General features: G+C 41.0%; 1 protein-coding gene across 1 annotated transcript in view; it reads right to left on the minus strand.

Moving 5' to 3' along the window:
- SYNPO2 (synaptopodin 2) overlaps positions 1 to 21,261 on the minus strand; it is a gene marked incomplete at its 3' end in the record, with an annotated part of 74,396 nt that overhangs the window by 21,610 nt on the left and 31,525 nt on the right. The window contains exon 2 of the mRNA XM_084204681.1: positions 957 to 1,108. Coding sequence (XP_084060807.1) covers positions 957 to 1,108 — 152 coding nt within the window. The remainder of the gene's footprint in view (positions 1 to 956; positions 1,109 to 21,261) is intronic.

Genomic DNA, 21,261 nt, shown 5'->3' on the forward strand with positions numbered 1-21,261 from the left:
CTTTCCAGGGACACTGCTCTGGTAGCTGTCATGAGGAATTCTGATCCTTTCCTGGTCCTGCCTCCGAGAGGGAGCTGCAGTAGCTCTGGGGGAAACCTTAACTCCTTACAAGGAGTGTGGGAGTTTCAAGAATTTTCTTCCTCTTCTTACCCCCACTGGAGGCAACTCAGAGTTCATCCTGTCTGAATTCATAGTCTGGGGAGAATGTGCTTTACTGTACGTGGCTCTGAACTCAGGTTGCCTTTATTACACTGATGGCAATTACAGAGCAGGCATTAGAATAGACTGATGTTCAGTCAGCAGTAATGCTGGCCTGCTTGCAAGTTTGCGTGAAGCTTCTCTGCTCTGAGAAACTCAAAGCATTTTCAAAAACTGAAATTCCCTCTCACTATTTTGCAAAGGCAGAAACTGAGACCCGGAGAGCTGTGACTTCCCCCACCTCATCTAGTGAGGTGATAACAGCTACAGAAATAGAATTCATGACTTCCAGACCCTCTCCTCCTGACCACTAACACATTTTGCCACCCAAGAAGACCATTTGCCATGTCATCATCAAGGCATATCTGGGTAGCACAGTTTCTCCATCTATACAGCCTTTGTTTTATGTAAGCCTCACTTCCCTATCTGTAGGGAATAACAACACTTCACTGCTTCAAAGGGGTGCAGGGAATAACTGAACTCAAGGCTCTGCAGTATGCATATATGGTAGTAGACACCTTGCAAGTATTAATACATTTGGAGACTGTACTATTAATTCTGTGCCTGACTGCTGCTGTTCAAATTATATACATTAATTCCTTCAGCTCAAATTCTCTGTCTTCCTGTTCCATCCAAGCAGAGTTACAGACATTAACAACAGGACTATCAGAACCTCTCAGTATTAGTCTGCAAAACAAAGCCAGCAATTTCCAGGTGATTCACTGAATTGCACCAAAGCATCCTGAGCATTGCTGTACCTCTTGATAAGCATCTGCAGGACGTCAGTCAGGCTTTCCATCAGAACAATGACTTCAGCATAGGTTAGGTCTCCACAAGGCTTGCCATTGATAGACACCACCTCATCCCCCTCGCACAGTCCAGCCTTGGCTGCTTTGCTTTTGCTACGAACCTACAATGAGTCAAAGAAAAATTCCAAATTGCAGAATTAGTGTTCATTTGAAAACAGCAGCAAGCATGTCCTCAGCATACTTTTTGCCTGTGCAAAAGGATTGATAACAGTGATCATAAACAAATTTACAGTAACACAAATTAATTATTTGCCTCAGTTGAGGTTAATACTATTCTGGCCAGTAATAAAACAAAGCCTTCTGCTTTACTGAGCTTGTAAGCTAGGTGTCAAACAGGATGGATTCATTCTTTTAAAACTGGGAAACACAGAAGTTTGAGACAGACAACAATCAATTGATCACAGTTTAGCAGAACTGCAAAAATCTGCCCCATTAGTTTCTATGAAAATGAAGACTACGAAGAGCTGAAATCTGCACTGAGATTGTAAAAGAAGAGTCTGTAAATTCAGGCCTCTCTGGGCAGAGTATCAATATCTACATGCTGGTCACTTTTTCCTTAGAAGCCCAACTGTAGTTTTAGTCTCCAAACTATAGACATTTCCATCCCTGAAGATCCTAAATCCATGTTTAGTCAAGTGAGTAAGTGACCTGATTTATTAAAGCACGCCTGTTATGGTCTAAACTTCCCTGTTAAGTTCTCATTCAAGCATCCTGTGCAGCTCAGTTTTTCAGTTTCACTCCTTTTTCCACTGGCAGTGTGCTATAACTTATCACAGTCTTTGCATAACAAAACCCAGACAGCTCTAACACCACTCAAGGTATGCCTACAGTTGATGGCTATTTTTGAAGTACATATTTGGCAAAGAGTGTCTTATATTAACCAGGATTCTTGCACAAGTGTATTTTAGAATGACATATACACAAAAAAAGGCTGGCCTTGAATTCTTTGAGCTCAGTCTTCTACCTGTTGGTGTGAGTACTTTGGCCTTATACCACATCCAGTTGTTCATTCAGTATGTTTCCCTTGTTAATTTTCATAGTGTTTTCTTGAAAATTTTTAGAGAAGTAGCATTTCTACCACTCTCACAGTAACAGAGTCAGTCCCTACTCACTGTAGGAAAGCTACTTATGATATACTCCCGACCTGAGGGTGGAACTGCCTCACAGACTCATGGAATTGTTCCAGATTTTCTATTAAGCCACTGGGCTGGTACCTAAGATACATTTCAGAAAGGAAGTTCCTTGGAGTCAGGATGATGTGGGCCACAACAGTAAGACTGCACATTTTTCTGTGGCAGGGCCACCATATCTACCTCTGCTGTTTCAATTTACACATTCCTATATGTCACATTTGGGCTCTTGGAGCAGTGAAGGAACAGGAGCCTGGTGCATACAGAAGCCAGTTTCCACCTTGCAGAGTTAACATTTACAAATATGGAGTGGTATGCTGCTCTGTTTATCTCCCCTTGGACAAGAGCATAAACATCCTTGTGCCTTGGGAAGAAATGACACTTTAGACAGCGTTTAGAAGGTTTTGCTTCGTATAAGAGCTAGAATTTGGGATGAGGTCTAGTTAGTTACTGTCTTTTTTAAAATAGGAGGGTATGCTATTAAAATTTTACAAGACATTCTTGGCCTGAATGCAAATATTTAATATAGATGCCATGAAGAATTTTGAGTGAGCCTTTTTCAGAAAATCTATAAACATCCATTATAGAAACTTATGAACTCCAAAATAGCATAATGTGATACCTAGACTGTGAGAAGAAAACTTGTTAAACTTGTTACTCTTTCTTTAATTAGTGTTTGAGGGACTCCTTAATAACATTAAAAAGAGAAAGAAAACAGACAAGGAGATTGATTTTCTTTTCAAAGATCTTAAAAGGTTCTCTCAGTCCATTTTGTCTGCCTTGTGAATTGTTGAGAGATCACAATTGTGAGATATATGAAACTGCATGCAAAAACACCCTCCCAAATTTGAACAATATCTATATAAAATCGCTTCAGTATTAACTTTTTTTTTTTTTTTCTGTTGGGGGAATAAAAGGGAAGGGAGAGCACCCAGAAGAAAATAGGCAAGGGCAGATTATGTGGTAAATTATAGCAGGTTGCTTTTAGGATAGAATATCCCATCATCATTTGTGTTATTCCAGCCTCATCATAGCACTCACTTACACAACAATATGTAGACTGCTTTGCCAGGCAAGCTGTAATTGTTTCTGGCTTTGATTATTTGTTTTCACTGGAAACCCACAAAAATGAATAAATAATTTACTCATGTAAACCGACACTTGTCAGATTTCTGGGAAAAATAATATAAATAAAGAAATAATGAAGAAAGAAGACCCACCCAGAACAACAACAACAAAATTCCAAGAAGAGTTGTGGAGAGAAAGATCTCCCTGGTAAAATATGTGTTCAGTGGACAGTTTTCTCTCAAAGTTTTGGAAGAAACTCTTTGAGGAGCCCACTGGGAAACAAAAGCTGCTTTTGTTAGCAGAAATGCAACTTGGTCACACAGGGGACAGCAAGAAATCTTTATCCAGTTCTTGGGAACCCAAAGCAAGGCATGTTTGGTTGTAAAGTAGGAGAGATTCTTACAAAATCAGTGATTGCTCTTGAGTGCAGCCCTGGCTTTTTTCAGGTACTTGTTACTCCTATGTACATGAAGTTTTCCTGAGGAAGAAAATGTGAGTTTCCCAATACTTTTTTTTTTTTTATGGAATCTCACCACAAGAAAAATCAGTTTGGAAACATTTTCTTTGTTTTCCAATGCCTCCAATACCAGTATAACACAGCAAAACTGGGCTGGTGCTGTTAGTGCTGAACCTGTCAAGATACCAGCTGCTAGTGGGCACCTTGAAGAGTTCCACCCCATTTTCAGCTGGTGCTGCCTCTATTGCATTCCTGTTCCCCCTCAGTCAGGTCTCTTTATTATTCATCTACCTGAAGTGTGTAATTTCTTTTTATTCCCAGATTTCTCCTGTATCTAGAATTTCCCACTATCAGGAGCGCTCTTTGATGATAAAAGTGTCAAGTACTGAGCAAATCCTCACATCCAGAGAAATATTAAACTTAGGAGAAAACTGTTCCAGGCTATGTGAAGAACTTAGCCTGGGTGTTCACTGTTATCTGAGCACCCCAGGCAATCCAGGATGCCCTGGCACCAGTTCAGAGGCAGCAGGGACTGGGGGCTGTCCAGAGGCTGCTCAGGAGGGTCTGTGAAGACTTCAGGTGAAAAATGTGAGTGAGCAAGGTCTGGGTGCTGTACTGGCCTGGTGAGAGATCACCTCCCAGAGACACAGCTATGTGGGGAAAGTGTAGGACAGCACCTTTGGTGGTGGCTGTGGGAGGCTGCTGGGGCTGGAGTAGCCATGGATATGCAGAGCATGTGGCAGTTCCAGTCAGTTCCTTCCCCAGTAAAGAATAAATGGATGGATACACAGTGGCTGTGCTCATGGGAGTGTGGGGAAAAAGTATTTTTAGAGAGAGCAAATGGGAGGGCCCAGCCCTCATCCTGTGTACACTGTAGTGCTGGTAATTTAAACTAGATGAAGTCTCCTTCTGCCAACTGGAGACTCCTTCCCACATGACTAGGTCTCCTTTGATTTGATCTGAAAGCACTCCAGTTACAGCCCAGAACTGTTCTATGGTATGAAACAAAGGATGGTAAATCAGGAATAACAGAGAAATTTGCTTCAGAAATGTTATCCCAATGAAGATAGAAAGCTGGAGTAGATGCACCTGTTACTTGCTGTGGCTGCAAGTGGACGCACAGACAGCAACTGGGGCTCAGCTGACCAGCTGATGATTTTGGGTGCATGTTAGAGCCCTATAATAAGCAGATCAGGGTTGAGGTATGTTGAACCTGGTAACAAGGTCAGTGAGTTGTAGTTTAAAGTGAGGCAAATGGACTTGAGGACACTCTGCAGTCAGGTTCTCTAATGGCACAATGAGGAATTATTAGGATTTTTCATCATCTTTTCATCATCTTTACCAGTGATTTTTGTTAAGGATGATGTGTATCTTAGTCTTGTCCTGGAGTTTAGTTCATTTTGGAGCCAGGAGTACAAACTTTTCTCTGGGATGTGTGTCTAAGTGCTGTGCATCAGGTATAGCCTGACTGAGCAACCAATCTGAGGAAATGAGCAATATGACCATAAGCACAGTCCATTTAGCCTAAAATTTTATTGAATAAAATAAGACTTAGGTAGCTTTGAAACATACATATATTTGCACTGCAAAATTCTGAATTTAAAGCAAGCTTTCCAAAACATGAGTTATTTTCAGAACTATTTATTCATCCTTTTTCAGTTTTCTAGCAGCTTTTAAACAGCAGAACAGGAAATATTGCCACTGCCAGTGGAAATATCCTTCCCTGTGTTTCAGGCACCTTGCTCATACAGACAGAGTAGTTTCTTTCATTGAGGGGTCACCTCTGGAAGAACCTATTGAGTTGGATATCCTGTCTGATTCCTGAAGCCTCATTTGAGCTGCTGTTCCCCCTCAAGGTTTGAAGCTGGTTCCTGGAACCTTATTTTCATGTGTGTCCTCAGCGGTAGCTTTGGGTCTTGGGTGGCTGGCCTTGTGTTCTGCTGTGATGACATATGTTGCCCAAAATAGCAAGGCTTACCAGGCAAGGGGCTTCTCTAGATCAGTTGTCCATCCTCATTGTTGTTTACTACTTTAGTTATGTCAACTGCAAACTTTACCAGCAGTGACCTTTTTGTTTTCTTTTAAACTGGTGATTAAACATCAATAGCAAAGGACGTGTCCTTTGACTACTGTTATACCCTTACTGAATAATGATTCCCCAGATCAATGATACCTTCCCAGACCAAGCAACTAGCCAGCTTTTAAACAGCAATTTTTACTATAGTAGCAAACTGTGCCCTTTGATGTCATGTTTTTGTCAGTAACGCAGAAATATCTTTAATAAATTTCTATTAAATTGCCTTGTTAAAGTAATCATTAACCTAAATCTTGGGATTAGTACCCTCAGTCTGTAGAACTAACTAACTAACTAACTAACTAACTAACTAACTAACTAACTAACTAACTATAGTTAGTTGAGTGGCATTGTTTAAATGTGCCTTGTCTTGAGGTTTTTTTAATTGTTCTGTTGTATTGCCAGAGATATGAAATGGTAAAGAAGGAGAGAAAATCGGTATCAGCATGCAAGAAAGTGGGGCTGGAGAGACACTGCTGCTTCTTTTGATGGTCCTACTAATATTAAGGCAGTAAGTGTTTGATGCACTCCTTTCACAAGTAATATTTCTCTAAAATAACTTGCACTCTAACTTTGACACCCTGAATACAGTTCTGATGTTTCTAAATCAATTTTTTTTTATTTACAGTCAGATTCATTAATTTTGAGAGAAAGTATAATTAAGTTAAGAATCCAGGTTAAATGGGTTGTGTCAGAAATTACAATGAAGTCAACTGACTTGAATAGGGCTAGTCCTGGCCATAAAAGAGGTGGTGATTCAAAGTGATTGAAAAGACAGGAGAAGTGATGAAGTGATCAAAAATCTAAGACATTAGAGAAAGTTTTATTCTACTTGCTGACAAAGTGACAGATGTGAAAGTGTCCAGAGTATAGTGGAACTCAGCTTTGTCACTTCACGAAATACAAATTAGTATTACAACAATTAAAGGCCTGCCTGTGATTGCTGCAATAAATTTATCTGGCTAACATGTTTTTCTTAAATATGTTTTGAGACCAGCAAAAATAAAGTAATGTATTCACTACCTAGTTTCATTTTATCAGATATTAGGTCATACTTTCCAGAAGTTATTTTTTCTCATTAATTGATTAGCTAAGTGTAGTCATGAAGTTCAGGATCAGCAATCAAAGATCAGTGTTTCCTGTAGACAGTATTTTTTAAAAATCCCAAAACCCACTAAAAAAGGCACTTCATCTCTTCTGTTAAAAATCCTACAGCAAGGACAGTGTCTGGTAAATTTATTTAAAAATATTTGGAAGTTATCTGTTACTCTAATAGAATGAACAATGCTGTGCTATGAGAAGGAAGCAGAAGCACTGGGAGTGACAAATGTTAGTGTATTAGTAGTTTGACTTGTATGAAGTTAGGGAATTAAAAATGAAGTTACAAATCAAATTAATTCAGCCACAGTTTATAAATAAGGCTCTAGGGCCTTGTTTGGCAATGGTTATGCATGCAGGAGTTCTTTAGACAGACAAGTAGCCTTCAGTGAGTGAGGTTTTTGGGGCTTAGATATGAAGGACTGTACAGTAAGTTAAGCCTACCTCCTAATGTGCTGGGTTTTTTAGGCATCTCCGTAGATCCTTTAAATAGCTCAGAGACTCCAGGCTGGTAAACAGTGCTATTGCTAAATCAGAGGGGGTGATGAAGGGACAAGCTCACATTCCCTTGTTTTCTCCGTGGTTTCTGGAGGGGATTTCAGTCAGGTTTACAATGAGAACATCCAAATGTATTTCTACCCTAACGCTTTCTTCCCCATCCCCAAGCACTGCCATCACAAGTTATAATGTGGGCTGTATAAATAAGGAGTTTTAAAGAAAAAAGTGTCCATAAATGAGGAAAATTGGAAGACCTTTGTGTTCTTAATTTTCTGTTTTACCATGTATATAAAGAGAAAGTAGCTGTCAGTAGACAGGTAGGGATGTCAGACAGGAAAGAGTCATCAGATCTTCAGGGAGGGAATTGGAGCCACTTGTAGATTTAACTGAGTAATGGTACAAGAGGAGTTCCTTGAGAGGTTTTGAAAGCCATATAATTAGGAAATATTCTTGCCTAGAACTCTTGCTTTACATCCACATAAATTCATTGGAAATACCAGGTTCTGGTCTAAACTGAAGGCATTTTTGGCAGGACAGGGCTCAAGCTTATGGATTGCATTTTGAGCAAAATGGGTCAAATGCTATTGAGGTAACAGTGTCATTGATGGAGCTGGAGTGGGATGATTTACCTGGGTGTATGTATTCTGTATACAGTCTCCACGATGGCTGCATGCATTTTACTCTTAGAAAGGGCCTCTTTAGAGCTGGCATACCAAATTTTAGTCTGCTTTCTTAGCCATGCCTGTACTTGAGCATGAGTCTGCTGCATGATGTGGCTCGAGCTATTTGCATCTGTGCTGCCTGGAGGTGACTTTGTGTCAAGCTGATTCCAGTTCTCATCCTCTCTGGACTGAATTTCTCTACCAGATAAGCTACTTTCTTTCAGAATCAGTCAGGGTAAAAGCCACGAAGTAAAAGCTTCAGACAGGGGAAGCTCCCTGGGATTGTGAGATCCAGCTGCTCCCTAGCTCTTCTGAATGTATGGGAATGCAGTGAGGAGCCTTGCCCCAGAGCTAAAGCTCAAGTGCTGTGACTTTAGCTACTATAAATATAGAGGATATGAATAGAGACATTATCAGTATAAACTACTTTTCTATATTTTACCTTGAAGTCTCTGTGTCTCTCCTTTGGGGACAGTACGCAGGATTTGCACAGTAGGACTAGTGAGACAATGCAAATGCCTGTTAATTAACTGGGTTAAACAAAGGTGCTTCTAAGTTATCTCCCAAACAGTTTTCCTGAGAGCAAGCTTTGAATAATGAAATATCTTTGGCTTGTGAGGTAAGCACAGAATATTTCCTCTCACCAAATTCTTCTCAGTAGCAAGACAATGATACTGGGAAATGGGCAGTTCAGCCCACGCTTTTCTCCTTCTGGCCTTACAGGAAACCTCCTAGAGACATCCACTTTCATGTCTGTCTGTAAAGGTAATTATATTTCTGAATGGGTTATGAGACAAAATGACATTAAATACATCAAAGGAGAAAAAAGTTAATATGCCCCGACATAGTTTTATTACTAAATATTCAAAAAGCCTTTCCAGAAGGGGAGGTAGGAAAGCACTCTTTGAATGGAGTGCTGCCATTGATTATCACAAAGATCATCATGGGAAAAATTGAACGCTGGTATATTATTATAGTAGCTTATGGCAACACAGGAGATCTAGGATGCCAAGCCACATAAAACAAAGGTACTTTTTAACTTTAAAATCCACAGATCCCATTGCAAAAGTTCTGGCTTTACTTAGCAACTCACAGCTAAAGCAGACCTTTAAACATGGTTTGCTCATGTAAAAGTTCACGGGACATTCTTGCAGAGGGGAAGTGGTACCAGGTACTTATTGGTTTACTTTTTGGTTAATTATGTTTCCAGTTCTGCTGCTGCACTGTGCATGTGAAGTCATACTTCTTCATTCCGGATCAGTTCAGTGACTGTTGTCTCCTCCTTCCCACAATGTCAGAAGTAGTTACGTAAAGGTTCAGATCCTCGCGCTGTCTATTTGACAAATGCAGTTTGGTAGAACTTACTGCACATTCTGTCATGGGAGGGTTACAGAACCTGTTTGGCCATTTATATATTGACAGAGCACTTGTGCCATTTGGACCCTGAGAGCAGACTGATCTCAGTGAAAAGAAAAGCCTGCTCAAATTCCCCAAAGCCTTGCCTAATGTACTGGTGTATCATCTTACTGGCGGTTGCCTTTTTCTGGCAGAAATCCAAAGTTAGCAGCTGAAGAAGAGATGAGATAATGACCTCTGAAATATTGATGTGGTATGCTGGCGACACAGCAGATTTCCCAACAGTGAGCTTGGGTGTACAGCACTTAAAGTTTGCTCTTCATTTTGTACAGCAGATCCAGTGCATGGCCTTTCTTGGAGTGTACCATTGCATACTTGTAGCTGATGTGTCAAAACCAAAGTTTTGTCATGCTGCTTTACCTTTTTACAGTGAATTTTTGCTACGGTGGAACATGTGATAAGGGGAAGAATGATACCATAGCTTTTCAGTATGGTAGATGTGCATTGATTGTTCTATTTCCATTCCCCTTTCCTTCTTGCACTGCTTCAGCTGTGACTGCCTGTATGCTTCCTGCCTTATTTCTGAGTCCTAACCAACTTTGATCTCACCATGAACGCTGTAGCTGAGTTTTCATTGTTCCTTCCCACTGTTCCCCATGCAGAGAGATAATTGCATTGTCAGTGCTTCTTTGGGATTGAGAAAACATTGCACCTTTACTGAGTGCTTTGGTATAAAGGTGGAATCAAAAGTCTTTAACTGTAGTATACCTTATGTCCTGGAGCTTAGAATTTCTATAATGATAAGGTCAAGGGAGAATAAATAGAGATCTAAAATGTCTTTATTATCTGCCACTGAACAGTTGGAGGCAACAAGGGCTACAATAGACAGTTCTTGTGATAAGTATATTCACTGCCTAACCTGGGGCTGAGCTCTTGTCACTGATGAGTAGAGGAACTGCAATATGCTTGCAGTATTTGTACAATCCCAAGACCATACACTGGGAGTTCCCAGTAGGAAAAGGGACACCTTTCTTGTACCAAAATTGCAGTCAAAGCACAGGTAAATGAAAGGTAAAAAGCAAAACCTGCTACCTGAAAGTACTTAGCTGCTGGTGCTGCTAAGAGAATGATGGTATATAATGTAGGCACACTGTTACAAAGAGAACATTTCTAGCCTAGGCTTGGGGCTGCTGGGAGAAAACAGCAAATGTACGTGAGAGGTAACTGAACCCTTCAGTTTCTTTAAAAAAGAAAAAGAAAAAGGAATTAGTTTGCTGGAGGTCTTTGTACTTTCCCCAGTTTAGTCCAAAGCATGTTTGTGTAATTTGATGCTTTGACTTGTGACTTGCCTTTCAGATTAAGCAACGTTTTGGTGGAGGGGGGGACACAAGGGGCATGAGGGTTTTTTGGGGAGGTAGCAGTAGGGGGGATGACTGGCTTCTTAGTGACACACAGCCTATAAATCCATCCTGCTGGCAGGCAAATGAGCCACTCAGTTTACTGGTGTGCACTTCGTCAAATCCACTCATTCCTAACTTCATATCCTGTATCAATTACTCTGTTCTGTGTGGCTCCCCTGTCTCATTTTCACTCCATTGGTCACCTGCCCAAATTCTCTTGATGCAGGGGGGATGGGAACAGGCAGAGAAGGAAAGACAGGAGGGTTCTCATTACAAATTTGGATTTGAGACAACACATTTAATCCTTAAAGCAAAACTGCTCCAGTGACAGTTAAACTGTTCAGTCTCCCCAGTCTATTCCCCGAAATGGTATTGTTTATTACAATCCCTTAACATTATGTCATGAGCTTGCAAATACATGAGCATGCCATATGATCATCCTCCCAAAAGGAATAGCAAAGGCAGCAAGAAGGAACAAATGCCGTCTTACAGGTTTCTGTTTCAGCAAGGGCTGTAGCTATCACTGTCAGTGATGTCAAGGTTATCCTGAAATGTGTGCCCAGTGATGTATTTCTTGCTACTTGCCTCACTGCTGAGGCAGCAATTCAGTCAACACCATGCAGAGGTAACTGGAAGCTTTGCCTCACTCCCAGTGGAGAAAGCAGCAGCCCCGTGTTTATTGTGGGAGCTTTCTGTGTGTACAAAGCTCAGCACAACTGGGCCAGATCTCAGATTACAGGGTAGGGGGGCTTTGGTGGCTGTACTAGCACAAATGAGAGACATTGTTCAAAGAAACCAAATAACATGAGCATCTGGTAAACGCTGCATCTAGATAATATACATTAAACAGTTAGTGTGTTATGCACAAGCAAAGTGCCCAATGCCAAATAATCTTCGCAGGAAAGCACAGTCTTCCAAGTCATTTGAGAAGTGTGGAGCAAACAGTGGCCCAAACTCAGCTGAGATCCCCTTACAGGGGCTGTGCTCCAGCTCCCAGTGCTTGTGGTCATCTTTACCTGGACTGTTCAACTAAATAAAACTTAGAGTTAATCTATAGAAAAATGGTCCTATGTGAAAGCTGCTGGTTTTTATTTAAAAGAGCTTCACATGAAACTCTACCATGTTGTTCTCTCTTGAACTGTATCTATTCCTTCCACTTCTCAAAATAAGTCAGCTAGAGTCAAGCTTCCCTACTTCCCAGGAAATTCTTACTGCCAAATTTCAAAACTGCCTGTTTCACTGAATTTTCACTCTTCCTTGACATTTCCCTAATCACTCAATTCTTCATATCTGAGACAGGTAGTGTACAAATTTATATTGCCTTGTAGCTTTAGCCATGAGGTGGAGTTTCAGACAAGTCTCCCAAGACTCACAATTTAAACAAACAGTCAAAAAAACCATGCAGAATCAAAATTATCAATCTTTTAATTTCCTTAGCATTCCTCGTGCCTAGGGTGTAGTGTTTTGAAACAGCCTTTTAAAACTGAGGCAGTCTCAGGCCAACCCACCTTGGTGCTCAGGAGGAAAAGCTCTGCCAAAGCTGGTGAATGTTCTGTGAGCGCCAGAACGTAGGTTCATGTGAAGGCCTTCCAGTGTTGCCTGGCTGCTGTCCTGGACAGCTCCTGTTTTGTGACTCATCAGGAAATTTGGATGTTCATCAGCCTCACCTCTCCCTGGTGACTCAACTAAAGCTGGCCAGGAAAGGAGCAATGATGGCTCTGAGAGCGGATGTACACCAAGGATATCCAAGCCTAGAGGAGGCCAAAAATCTGGGGAGGTCAGTGGTCTATTTCTCCTCCCAAAAGAGGAGACAAAGTTTTTGTGCTTGTGCTGGAAGCCTTAATGATGGGGAAAATGGAGGTTGAAGACTCCTGAGAGATGTTTTCAAAACCTCCAGGGAATTAAGAGACAAAAGTATTCCCTCTGTGGGCTTTCTCACCTGCCTGGGCAACAGCAATGGGCAAGATTTTTAATCTGTTCTTTTAACCAAAAAACAAAAGCCTATAATCTGTTGTGAAGATTTCCTTATCTGAGTCTCAATTTTTAAAGAATATTTCCAGAATTTTCCTAGTTTTAATTTTATCAGTTTTATCAAGCTCTAAAATGGCCATAGATGGATTGATGCAACCTGTCACAAGAATTCATCTTTCTTTTTCAGTGGCTTAATCTGAAGTGCCTTTAACCAAAGAAAATTATACACAGGAATAAGTATTTCTACTGAAAAGATCACTTTGTAACCCCCTTAATCCTTTCTTGTGAAGGCAGCTCTTGAACACATGTGACAATTGTGCAGGTTTCATGAAATTGACATTGAGATTAGTATTCATGATCTGTCTTTCAGCTCCTAAATAAAATCCTGTGTAAGTCAGGTGTGGGACCAACCAGACTAAAACCAAATTATCTTACAAGTAGAGAATGAGACTTGCCCTGGAACTGAAGGCTGAATAAAGAATGAATCTTTCCCAGGGTAGGCTAGAATAATATCCCCATCTCCCCATTCAGATTTTAAGATCAGTACCCACTCACATTTCATAATTTGGAAATATCAGCAATTTCAAATTCATGTTAAATATGCTTCCAGGGGAATATTACAGTGGTAGAAGATGAACTATTTTGGCATGGCAAATGGATAGTAGCAGTCAGAATGCTGAGGAAATGCTGTTTTACTCCAACAGTAATTGTGGAAGCTGAGCCAGACTTCTGGCTCCCATGTGCAACTGTGGCTGTTGTCCTTGCACATTTGTGTCTGAGGCCAGTCTAACAGAGAGGTGCTGAGCTCTGTTTAATGCTCCTGGACTTAGTGCTCCCAGGAATTAGACCTCCTTTTCTTACAGTCTCCAATTCCAGCATGCTAGCAGAGTTGGCTTGTTTAGTCCCTGACTTTAGTAAGAGCAAGTTGTCAACATCTTCAAAGGCTGGATGAAGAGGATTTGTGTTCCCCCTGCCCATGCCTTTCTGTCTATCCCCAAGAGGAATGTCTGCCTGAGAACTGGAAAAAACTGCTACCCTGATGTGTGAGATTTCTGTTTGTTTGTTTTTGTCTGTCCTGTTGTCCTCAGTGCAAGTGTTGGGCTTAACTCAGGATATCGTGCCTAGCCAGGCAGTCTGGGAAAAGCTGGCAGTTGTGTCTGGGGGCAGGGGTGGGGAGAAAGAAAGAGTGTTATTTTTGCAGAGCTGTAAATCCAGCACCTTTTGCCAGTGCTGCATCTGTTTTTATTGCTTGTTTCTAAGAAGGTATTGCTGCAACAGCACCGGCTGCAAACAAAATCTTGTTTGCTCAAAGTTCACGACAGGACAGGTCATGCATTTTGAACATTTGTGGGAGACTCGTAAAGGAAATACGGAGCGTGCTTTCCAAAAGCTTCAGCTTGAAATGCAATGGTTTCCTTGCTGCCTGGAGCTTCAATGTCAAAGAGATTTCTATTTTTAGAGAGAGATTCTATTCAAAGAACTATATAAGGCTGTGCTGGGGAGACCATTACTTTTTTATTATAGATGAGAGTATTTGTTACTCAGTTGGGAAGAAAAATTCTCTATAAAAGTGAAAACCACAAAGATAATCTCTCAATCTGGTTGCCTTTTGTGGGTGAGAAGGAACCAAGAGGAAAACTGAAGACTCAATATTTGCCTCTCAATATTCTAATTTTTCTCAACTTCTTGAAACAAGTGCTTTAGGCATTTAAAATGTCATACGAGGCTCTTGATCTGAAGTGATGATGCAACAGGGAAGAGATAACTCCAAGCAGAGTTTGATGCCAAAAGACAACTTGCTATGTTTACACGTGACAATGCAAGGGAAAACTCCACAAATAATCAATGTTTTATTCATGGGGAAACTAAGTAAAACTTGATGTTACAGACTCAGCCTTTAGAGGTATATATTTATTAGTTATCCTGAGTACAAAGTGCACCTAAACTGAATGGGTGCTGCAGCAAAGCCATCAGAGCCAGTGGTCAGGTGGGCTCAGAATAGTAGCCACAGCTAATGGCAGGAAAATTGAAGAGTATCTGAAGTTCTGGCTTTGCTGGGGAGCCTTCTTCTGAAGCTTGATATTTAGTCACATAGAATCATCCAGGAAACACCTAACTCTGTTACCCTTAATCTCTGGGTTTGTATTAATAGAGAGGAAAAGACCTGTACAGAATTGAACAAGCTTGTGCTCTCAATTAATGAATTAATGTTCTCACTGTGATTTCTCTTGCAGTTTGGAGAGAAACTGTTGGGTTTCTGGTCTGGTTGGATTTTGAGAGGCAGCCCAGGTGACACTGGTTTAGCAGCTGTTGCCAATGTTAGCACAGCAGCTGGAGCCAATTTGATTTTGCTTGAGTAAGGACTAAATGAGGTAACAGAACTAAATTAAGGACACTGGGTCCACTTCTTCTGTAGTCCAACACAGCTCTTGGGATGAATTCTGAGTTAGGGATGGGACTGAAATGATGCTGATGTTACCTTGCTCAGGGTTTCTACTTCTGTTTTTATATTGTCTGGCTAGCTGTGACATAACTTCTTTGGCTTCAGGGGAATAAAATGGGGAGCAGCCACACTGAATGAGGGGTGAAAAACCAGCAGCTGGAAGTAATGTGTGCATTCCAGTCACGTAAGGAAAGACGGTGCTCTTGGGTTGTGCAGAGGGTAACACAGGGCAGGCTAGGTGGTGACAGAGCTGGAGCATAGGTAGCAACGGCTGAACAGATTGAACGAGGAAAACTTTCATCCACTCAGTGCACTGAACCAGGAATAGCAGGAGAAATAACAGCTGTACTTGGCTTTTTTTTTTTTTTTTAATTCAAAAGAAATAAAATTACGGGCATTTAGAAGCGCACGGCATACTGATCCTGGCTCATTATTGACAGCATGAGATGCAGTTCAAATACGTCGGGGCCCACGGGTGCCTTTGCAGAGTAATCGGTGAAATCAGCGTTGGTCACTGACCCCGGTGCGGGCCGCGCCTGAGGGGCCGAACCGACCGGGGGGGATGGGGATAGGGATAAGGATAGGCATAGGCATAACGATAGGGAGCGGGATAGGGATAGGGATAGGGATAAGGAGCGGGTCCCCTTCCCGCCTTCTCACGGTCTCGTGCTGCCCCCTGGCGGCCGGCGCTGAGGGCCTGCCCCCTCACCAGGGAATGGCAGGAATTCTGAGGCGCCATTCCTGAAAAACCTGAGGAACGCGGCCCTAACTCTGCTATACCGTTCTGCTAAAGGCATTACGCGTTCTCCGGGAGGCGGCCCACACAGAGCAGCCCCTCACCCGTACAGGAGTCGGAAGTGCCTCTTCCCCCTCAGACCGCCCCCCAGAAGCGTCTCCATGGCCGCCCCTCGTCCTTCCCCGTCCTTCCCGTGTGCCCGCCGTGCCGGCCAAGCCTGCCGCAAAGGCGCGCTCCTCACTCGGCCCCCTTGGCAGCTGTCATCAGGCAGGAATCCCGGGCTGTCTTTCCACAGTTCCTGGACAGTTTCCTTCTGGGATTAAACAAATCCCCACACCGTTTCCCGAACGAGCAACTGGCAGAACGTTTGGTAATTAATTCTGGCTTTTGCTTGCTGTGCGTTCAGATGGCAATGAACTTTTTCCTTCTCGTTTTTAGTAACAGACATAAAGATTTTCTGATATTGACAACCCACTTCTTAAAATGTTGTGCATCTGGTCAGTCATTTGCCTTAATGTATTCTCAATTAATTTCTTCGGTGTGGTTTCTGCTGAAATTTTCATGCTTCACTTGTAAGATACTGTTCTGCACTTGAATTTGTTTTTATTTTGTTAGCCCCTGTCCGTAGGGAGATGGGAAGTGCCAATTGCTAAATAACTAAAAGCTTCCATTTCATCAACACTACCTTTTAGTAATGACATAAATCGATTACATAGTGTTTCCATTAGTAAAATGTAGGTACAAATGTGTACCTACAAATGTCTATTCCAATGTGACATTAAAGGACTGTAAGCTCCAAGGCACTTTTGGACCTGAGAAAATGAAGTATTAACTCTTTTTTTTTTTTTTATTACAGCAAGGTATATAATCCTGCATCACCTGAGCTTTTCCCACTACATTGGTTGGGTATGTCAAAGAAAAAGCTTGAAAGTCCTGAAAACCAGGGAGAGACAACATCACGCCTGAAATTTTGATCATCATCCTTTGATCATCTGAAATGGTTAGTACAAGAATACGTGTCTGATCATTTAAATTGGTTTATATTTTTATTTCCATTGCAAACTCTTTTTAAAATATTAACTGCAAAATTTTGGTGCCAGTACAAACTCAATCTGCAATTTTTTTCTGAAGCTTTGTTCCAATATCTGTCTCTCCTGCCCCTCTAGATAAGCACACGTCTGTTTTCTGGTCTCAGTGGTCTCCAGTCATGTCAGACAGTAACATATTCTGCATGTTTAAAAGTCTCTAAATGATATAGTGACACCAAGCACTTCTCAAACACAAAAGAAGCAGCATTTTGTTACTGAAATGCTGCTGTAGGAGACAAATAGGATTAAGCAACACCATTGTGTTGTAAACAAACAACATCAGTCTGTAAGTCATGATTCTGCAATTATTTCCTCAGGCCTCCTCTTATTAGCTGAAGTTTAACTCAGCAGCACAAAATGCACAATGCTACAAAAACCAGCTGCACTGTGCTTGTGTTTGTACAAGCTGAATTTAGTTAAGGATAAAGATTTATTTGAGAAGCCACCAATTTCCAAAATATTTGTAAATATCTTACTGCTCCTGGAGTCCTTTTGTGTAGCTGTTTGGAAACTTACTTGCTGTGATAATTGCTCTGAGCATCCAAGAAAGAAGTAAACAAGTTGGGTAAAAGAAATGAGGCTGAGGGGAATGCTAAATAGTTATTTTCTGTTGAGCACTTTTAAGTGTTGTCTGATTGTACATGACCATAAGTGCTTGTCATTAGAACTGAATATTTCAACATCACATATAAAGAACACCAGGCAAATGTGGGATGGGTTTTTTTGCCTTTTACTCCACTATCCTTGCTTTCTTTTGATACAGCAAAAATACGATGAAAGTTTTATGGAGTGATCATAGAGCATGCATATAAAAAACATAACTGACATTGTTAAAACCATACTTTGATGAATTTAACTGCTATCTCTAGCTTTAGAAAGTTCTGGATTTATATGAATGTTGATCACCACCAGAGGGCCCCAATCTCTCTTTGAACAAGCCAGATTATGTATTAAAATAGGGTAGTGAAATTTGGTCCGTTTTGATAATTACTGATTTTTTTTTTTTTTTTGCTCCTGTTGCTAAGGTGCGCACACACACATGCTGTGAATTTCTACAATGCACTATAATGTAGCTTTACTTTAATGAGATAATAACAAACACCTTCAGGGTAATTGAGTCTTATTTTAGTGGAAAGCTTTGCCACCGGTGCAAAGTTTAATTGTGCTTGTCAGGTGAGACTGCTATATTCTGATTAGAGGTTTCTGGAGTCCGTTGGCGCTACAGCTGAAGTTAATCTGTTCTCCGATTGCTCTGTGCTTGTCTCAGACACCAGAGGGCAGCAAAACCCCACGAAAGGAAAATGAAACGCTCTGCTTGTCAGGTGAGACTGCTCGTTTCTGATTAGAGCTTTCTCCAGTCTGCTAGCCCTACAGCTGAAGTTAATCAGAGGGCAGCAAATCCCCATGTAAGGAAAATTAAAATGTCTGCTCATAGAAAAATTATTATTCCCTTTCCATACAATCCCACTTCCTAGTCATTCCCTATCAGAAATGCCGTTGTAGGGCATACCCAAAGTAAATGACAACAAATTACATATATAGGTATCATGATGTATTGTTGGGTTTTTTGGTTTGGTTTGGGTTTTTTGGTTTTTTTGTTTGTTTATTTTCTTTTCTTCTTTTTTTTACTTAATAGTCATAATTCAGTTCAATAAACAATTCAATACAATAAGATGATTTTGTAAATAACTGTAACTTGTAGGCCAGAGTACTGTTTGCCACTCTGCATATGTTTTTATCTTGATGTATTGTAAAAGGGAGCAGAGAAACAAGGACAAGGGAAAAAGGAGATAAGGTCAAAATTAAAACTCAGGAAAAGGAGTACTACAACCACAAAAAAAAAACCATTAGCTGCAGATACAGTAGTGGGTGGCTTTTTTGTAATTTTCCATGTCTGAATATTTTTTGATAGAAGTGAAATATGAACACTAAGATCTGTTCAGATAGGCTGAGAATGATAAAAAACCACAAACCAACAAAACACAATCAATGCAAAAACCCAGGAAGCCTGGGACTTTCCTTCATTAAAATTCTTTGCTCCTCAAAGCTATTGACTTTAAAACTCAGCTTTGCAAAGAGGAGTCATTTGATGTGAAATACCCCACCAGCTCTTTATTAAAAGACATAATTTCTGCTGGAGGTAAGCACACTCATATTGCACATTTAAAGCATTGCAAATTCTTCAGCACCGTTTTCACATTTCTTAATCTATTTTTACAATCTCTTCAGAGTAACAATAAGAATCACAAGTTTGAGATTGTGATTATCTCTCACAAGCTGAGATAGGGACATTTTGTATTTTTTTTTTCTCACTAAGACCATTCTGATAGAGCATTTCTTATGCTTCTCTGTCTTATTACGTGTTATTTGATGTGAGAACATGAGGCTTTTCACTAAACCTCTCTATGCAGAAAAGTATCCCCACAGGATTGAAAATTGGCTGTTATCATTAGTGACAGATCTCCTGTGAGTTTCTGTATTTCCTTACACAAAGCATACCACAATTTATTGCCAGAAGATTCTATCTTTGATTGGAAAATTACTCATGTTGTACTCTGAGACACCAGAGAAGGAATTTCCTTACAAGCCTTTGAAGGCATTTATCATTATTGTCTGTCTTTGCAGGGTTAGATCCTTTGGAAAATGTTGTTTGTTTTGGTTTTCTTTTAAAGTAACATTCTACATCCAAGCAGTGTTATATACTTATGTGAAGAGTGCCCTTTTATTACTTTTTTTCATTAATCCCTCACTGAAGCAAGAGTGTACACATATAATTCATATAATTGACTAATGAGAGCCCACAAGGTGTGATTGTTGGCGCTGTCAAAGAGCCACATTCAAAATGATCTGGCAAGACAAAAAGTGGATTTTTATAATTTGTTACAGTAACACAAACTCTTTCACTTGTAAAATGGAATTTATAAATCAAGATGTGTCTTGTGGATACCAGTTCAGTCACAGAGGTTCTGGAGGTGCTGAGTGTGCTTCCAAACTGAATAAGGCAAGCCTGGGGCAGGAGGTAGGTGGCTGGGTTTTATGTTGTCTGTTGGGTTCTTTCCTTAGGAAAGGAGGGAAACATGATCCTGGGCCATATTAATAGGATAGCTCAATCTGCAGAGCATGGGAAGTCATTATTTATCTTTACTTGGTGCTGTGAGTACCCTGTCGAGTTCAGAAAGAAGTGGGCAAATTGGAAAGGGTCCAAGGTAGAGCAGTAACTGTGCTCAAAGAGTTAGAAAGCATGACCTATGGGGAGGAACTTACTGTATTCTGTCTTTCTCTTTGGATAAAAAACCCCACAAAAACAAGAAGAGAGATGGGAGGGAGGACTTAACCTCTTCACAGCATGAAACTATTATAAAGAAGGCAGGAAAATTTTTGGTTCTTGTTTGTAGGCTTAAAACAGCAAGAAATCAACTTTGCAGTGAAGAAAATGTAAGCTTATATATTCAGTACTTTTGAGGACAGTGAAGGATTTTGCTAAGTTAGGGGTCCCGGACACTCCTTCACTGAAGGATTTTAGAAGAGTTAAGTAATTTCTGTCAGGAATTGCCTATCCTGGTTTAATCCTCTGGGCTAGAAGCTGGTTTCAGTGGTTCTTGAGTGAAGTTTTGCTCTGGCCACAGTTCCTGATTTATAGTGACTGAGGTTTTGACAAAGCCCCATTGCGAGAGGTCATCAGTGTGCTTGGTAGATATGAGGTGTTTCAGCTCCAATCAGTGAAGTAACAGCCCCTCAAGGCTCAAGCAGCCCCACACATCTCTGCTCAGTGCTAGCAACCACCTCAAGGATCTCATGGGAAAGGGGGAAAACCAGCCGGGAGCCCGGTCTACAGGACCTGACTGAATGTGGAGTTGCCACAGGAACTGAAAAGGCCCACACAAACATATCTTGAATGGTGCCCCAAACATCTCAGCCATATTTTTGAGAGAAAGAGTGCCTGCAACATGAATACTCCAAAACACAGAGCCACTTCACCTCCATGTCTGAAAAGCAGTGGTGTAAGAGAGGAGAAATGCATTCCTTCCTGGAATAACTTAGCACAGAATTGAGACTCCATAAGGCTCAGGCTGACTGCACTCAAGAGGGCAGCAGCCACAGAAGAGAGTGTTATATGATCTCTCCCATTCTTCTGGGGTCAGTGCAGGAAGCTACAGTCTGTGCTAGAGAGGATTCTGCAATCATCTTGAAAAGGTTACTCCACTTGTTGGTGACTCTAACAAGGTCTGGAAAGTAAGACTCCTATAACTCCCAGTGCCTTTATCCGGCATCT

This window comes from Fringilla coelebs, assembly GCF_963513975.1.
Source record: "Fringilla coelebs genome assembly, chromosome: 4".
Taxonomy (NCBI): Eukaryota; Metazoa; Chordata; class Aves; order Passeriformes; family Fringillidae; genus Fringilla; species Fringilla coelebs.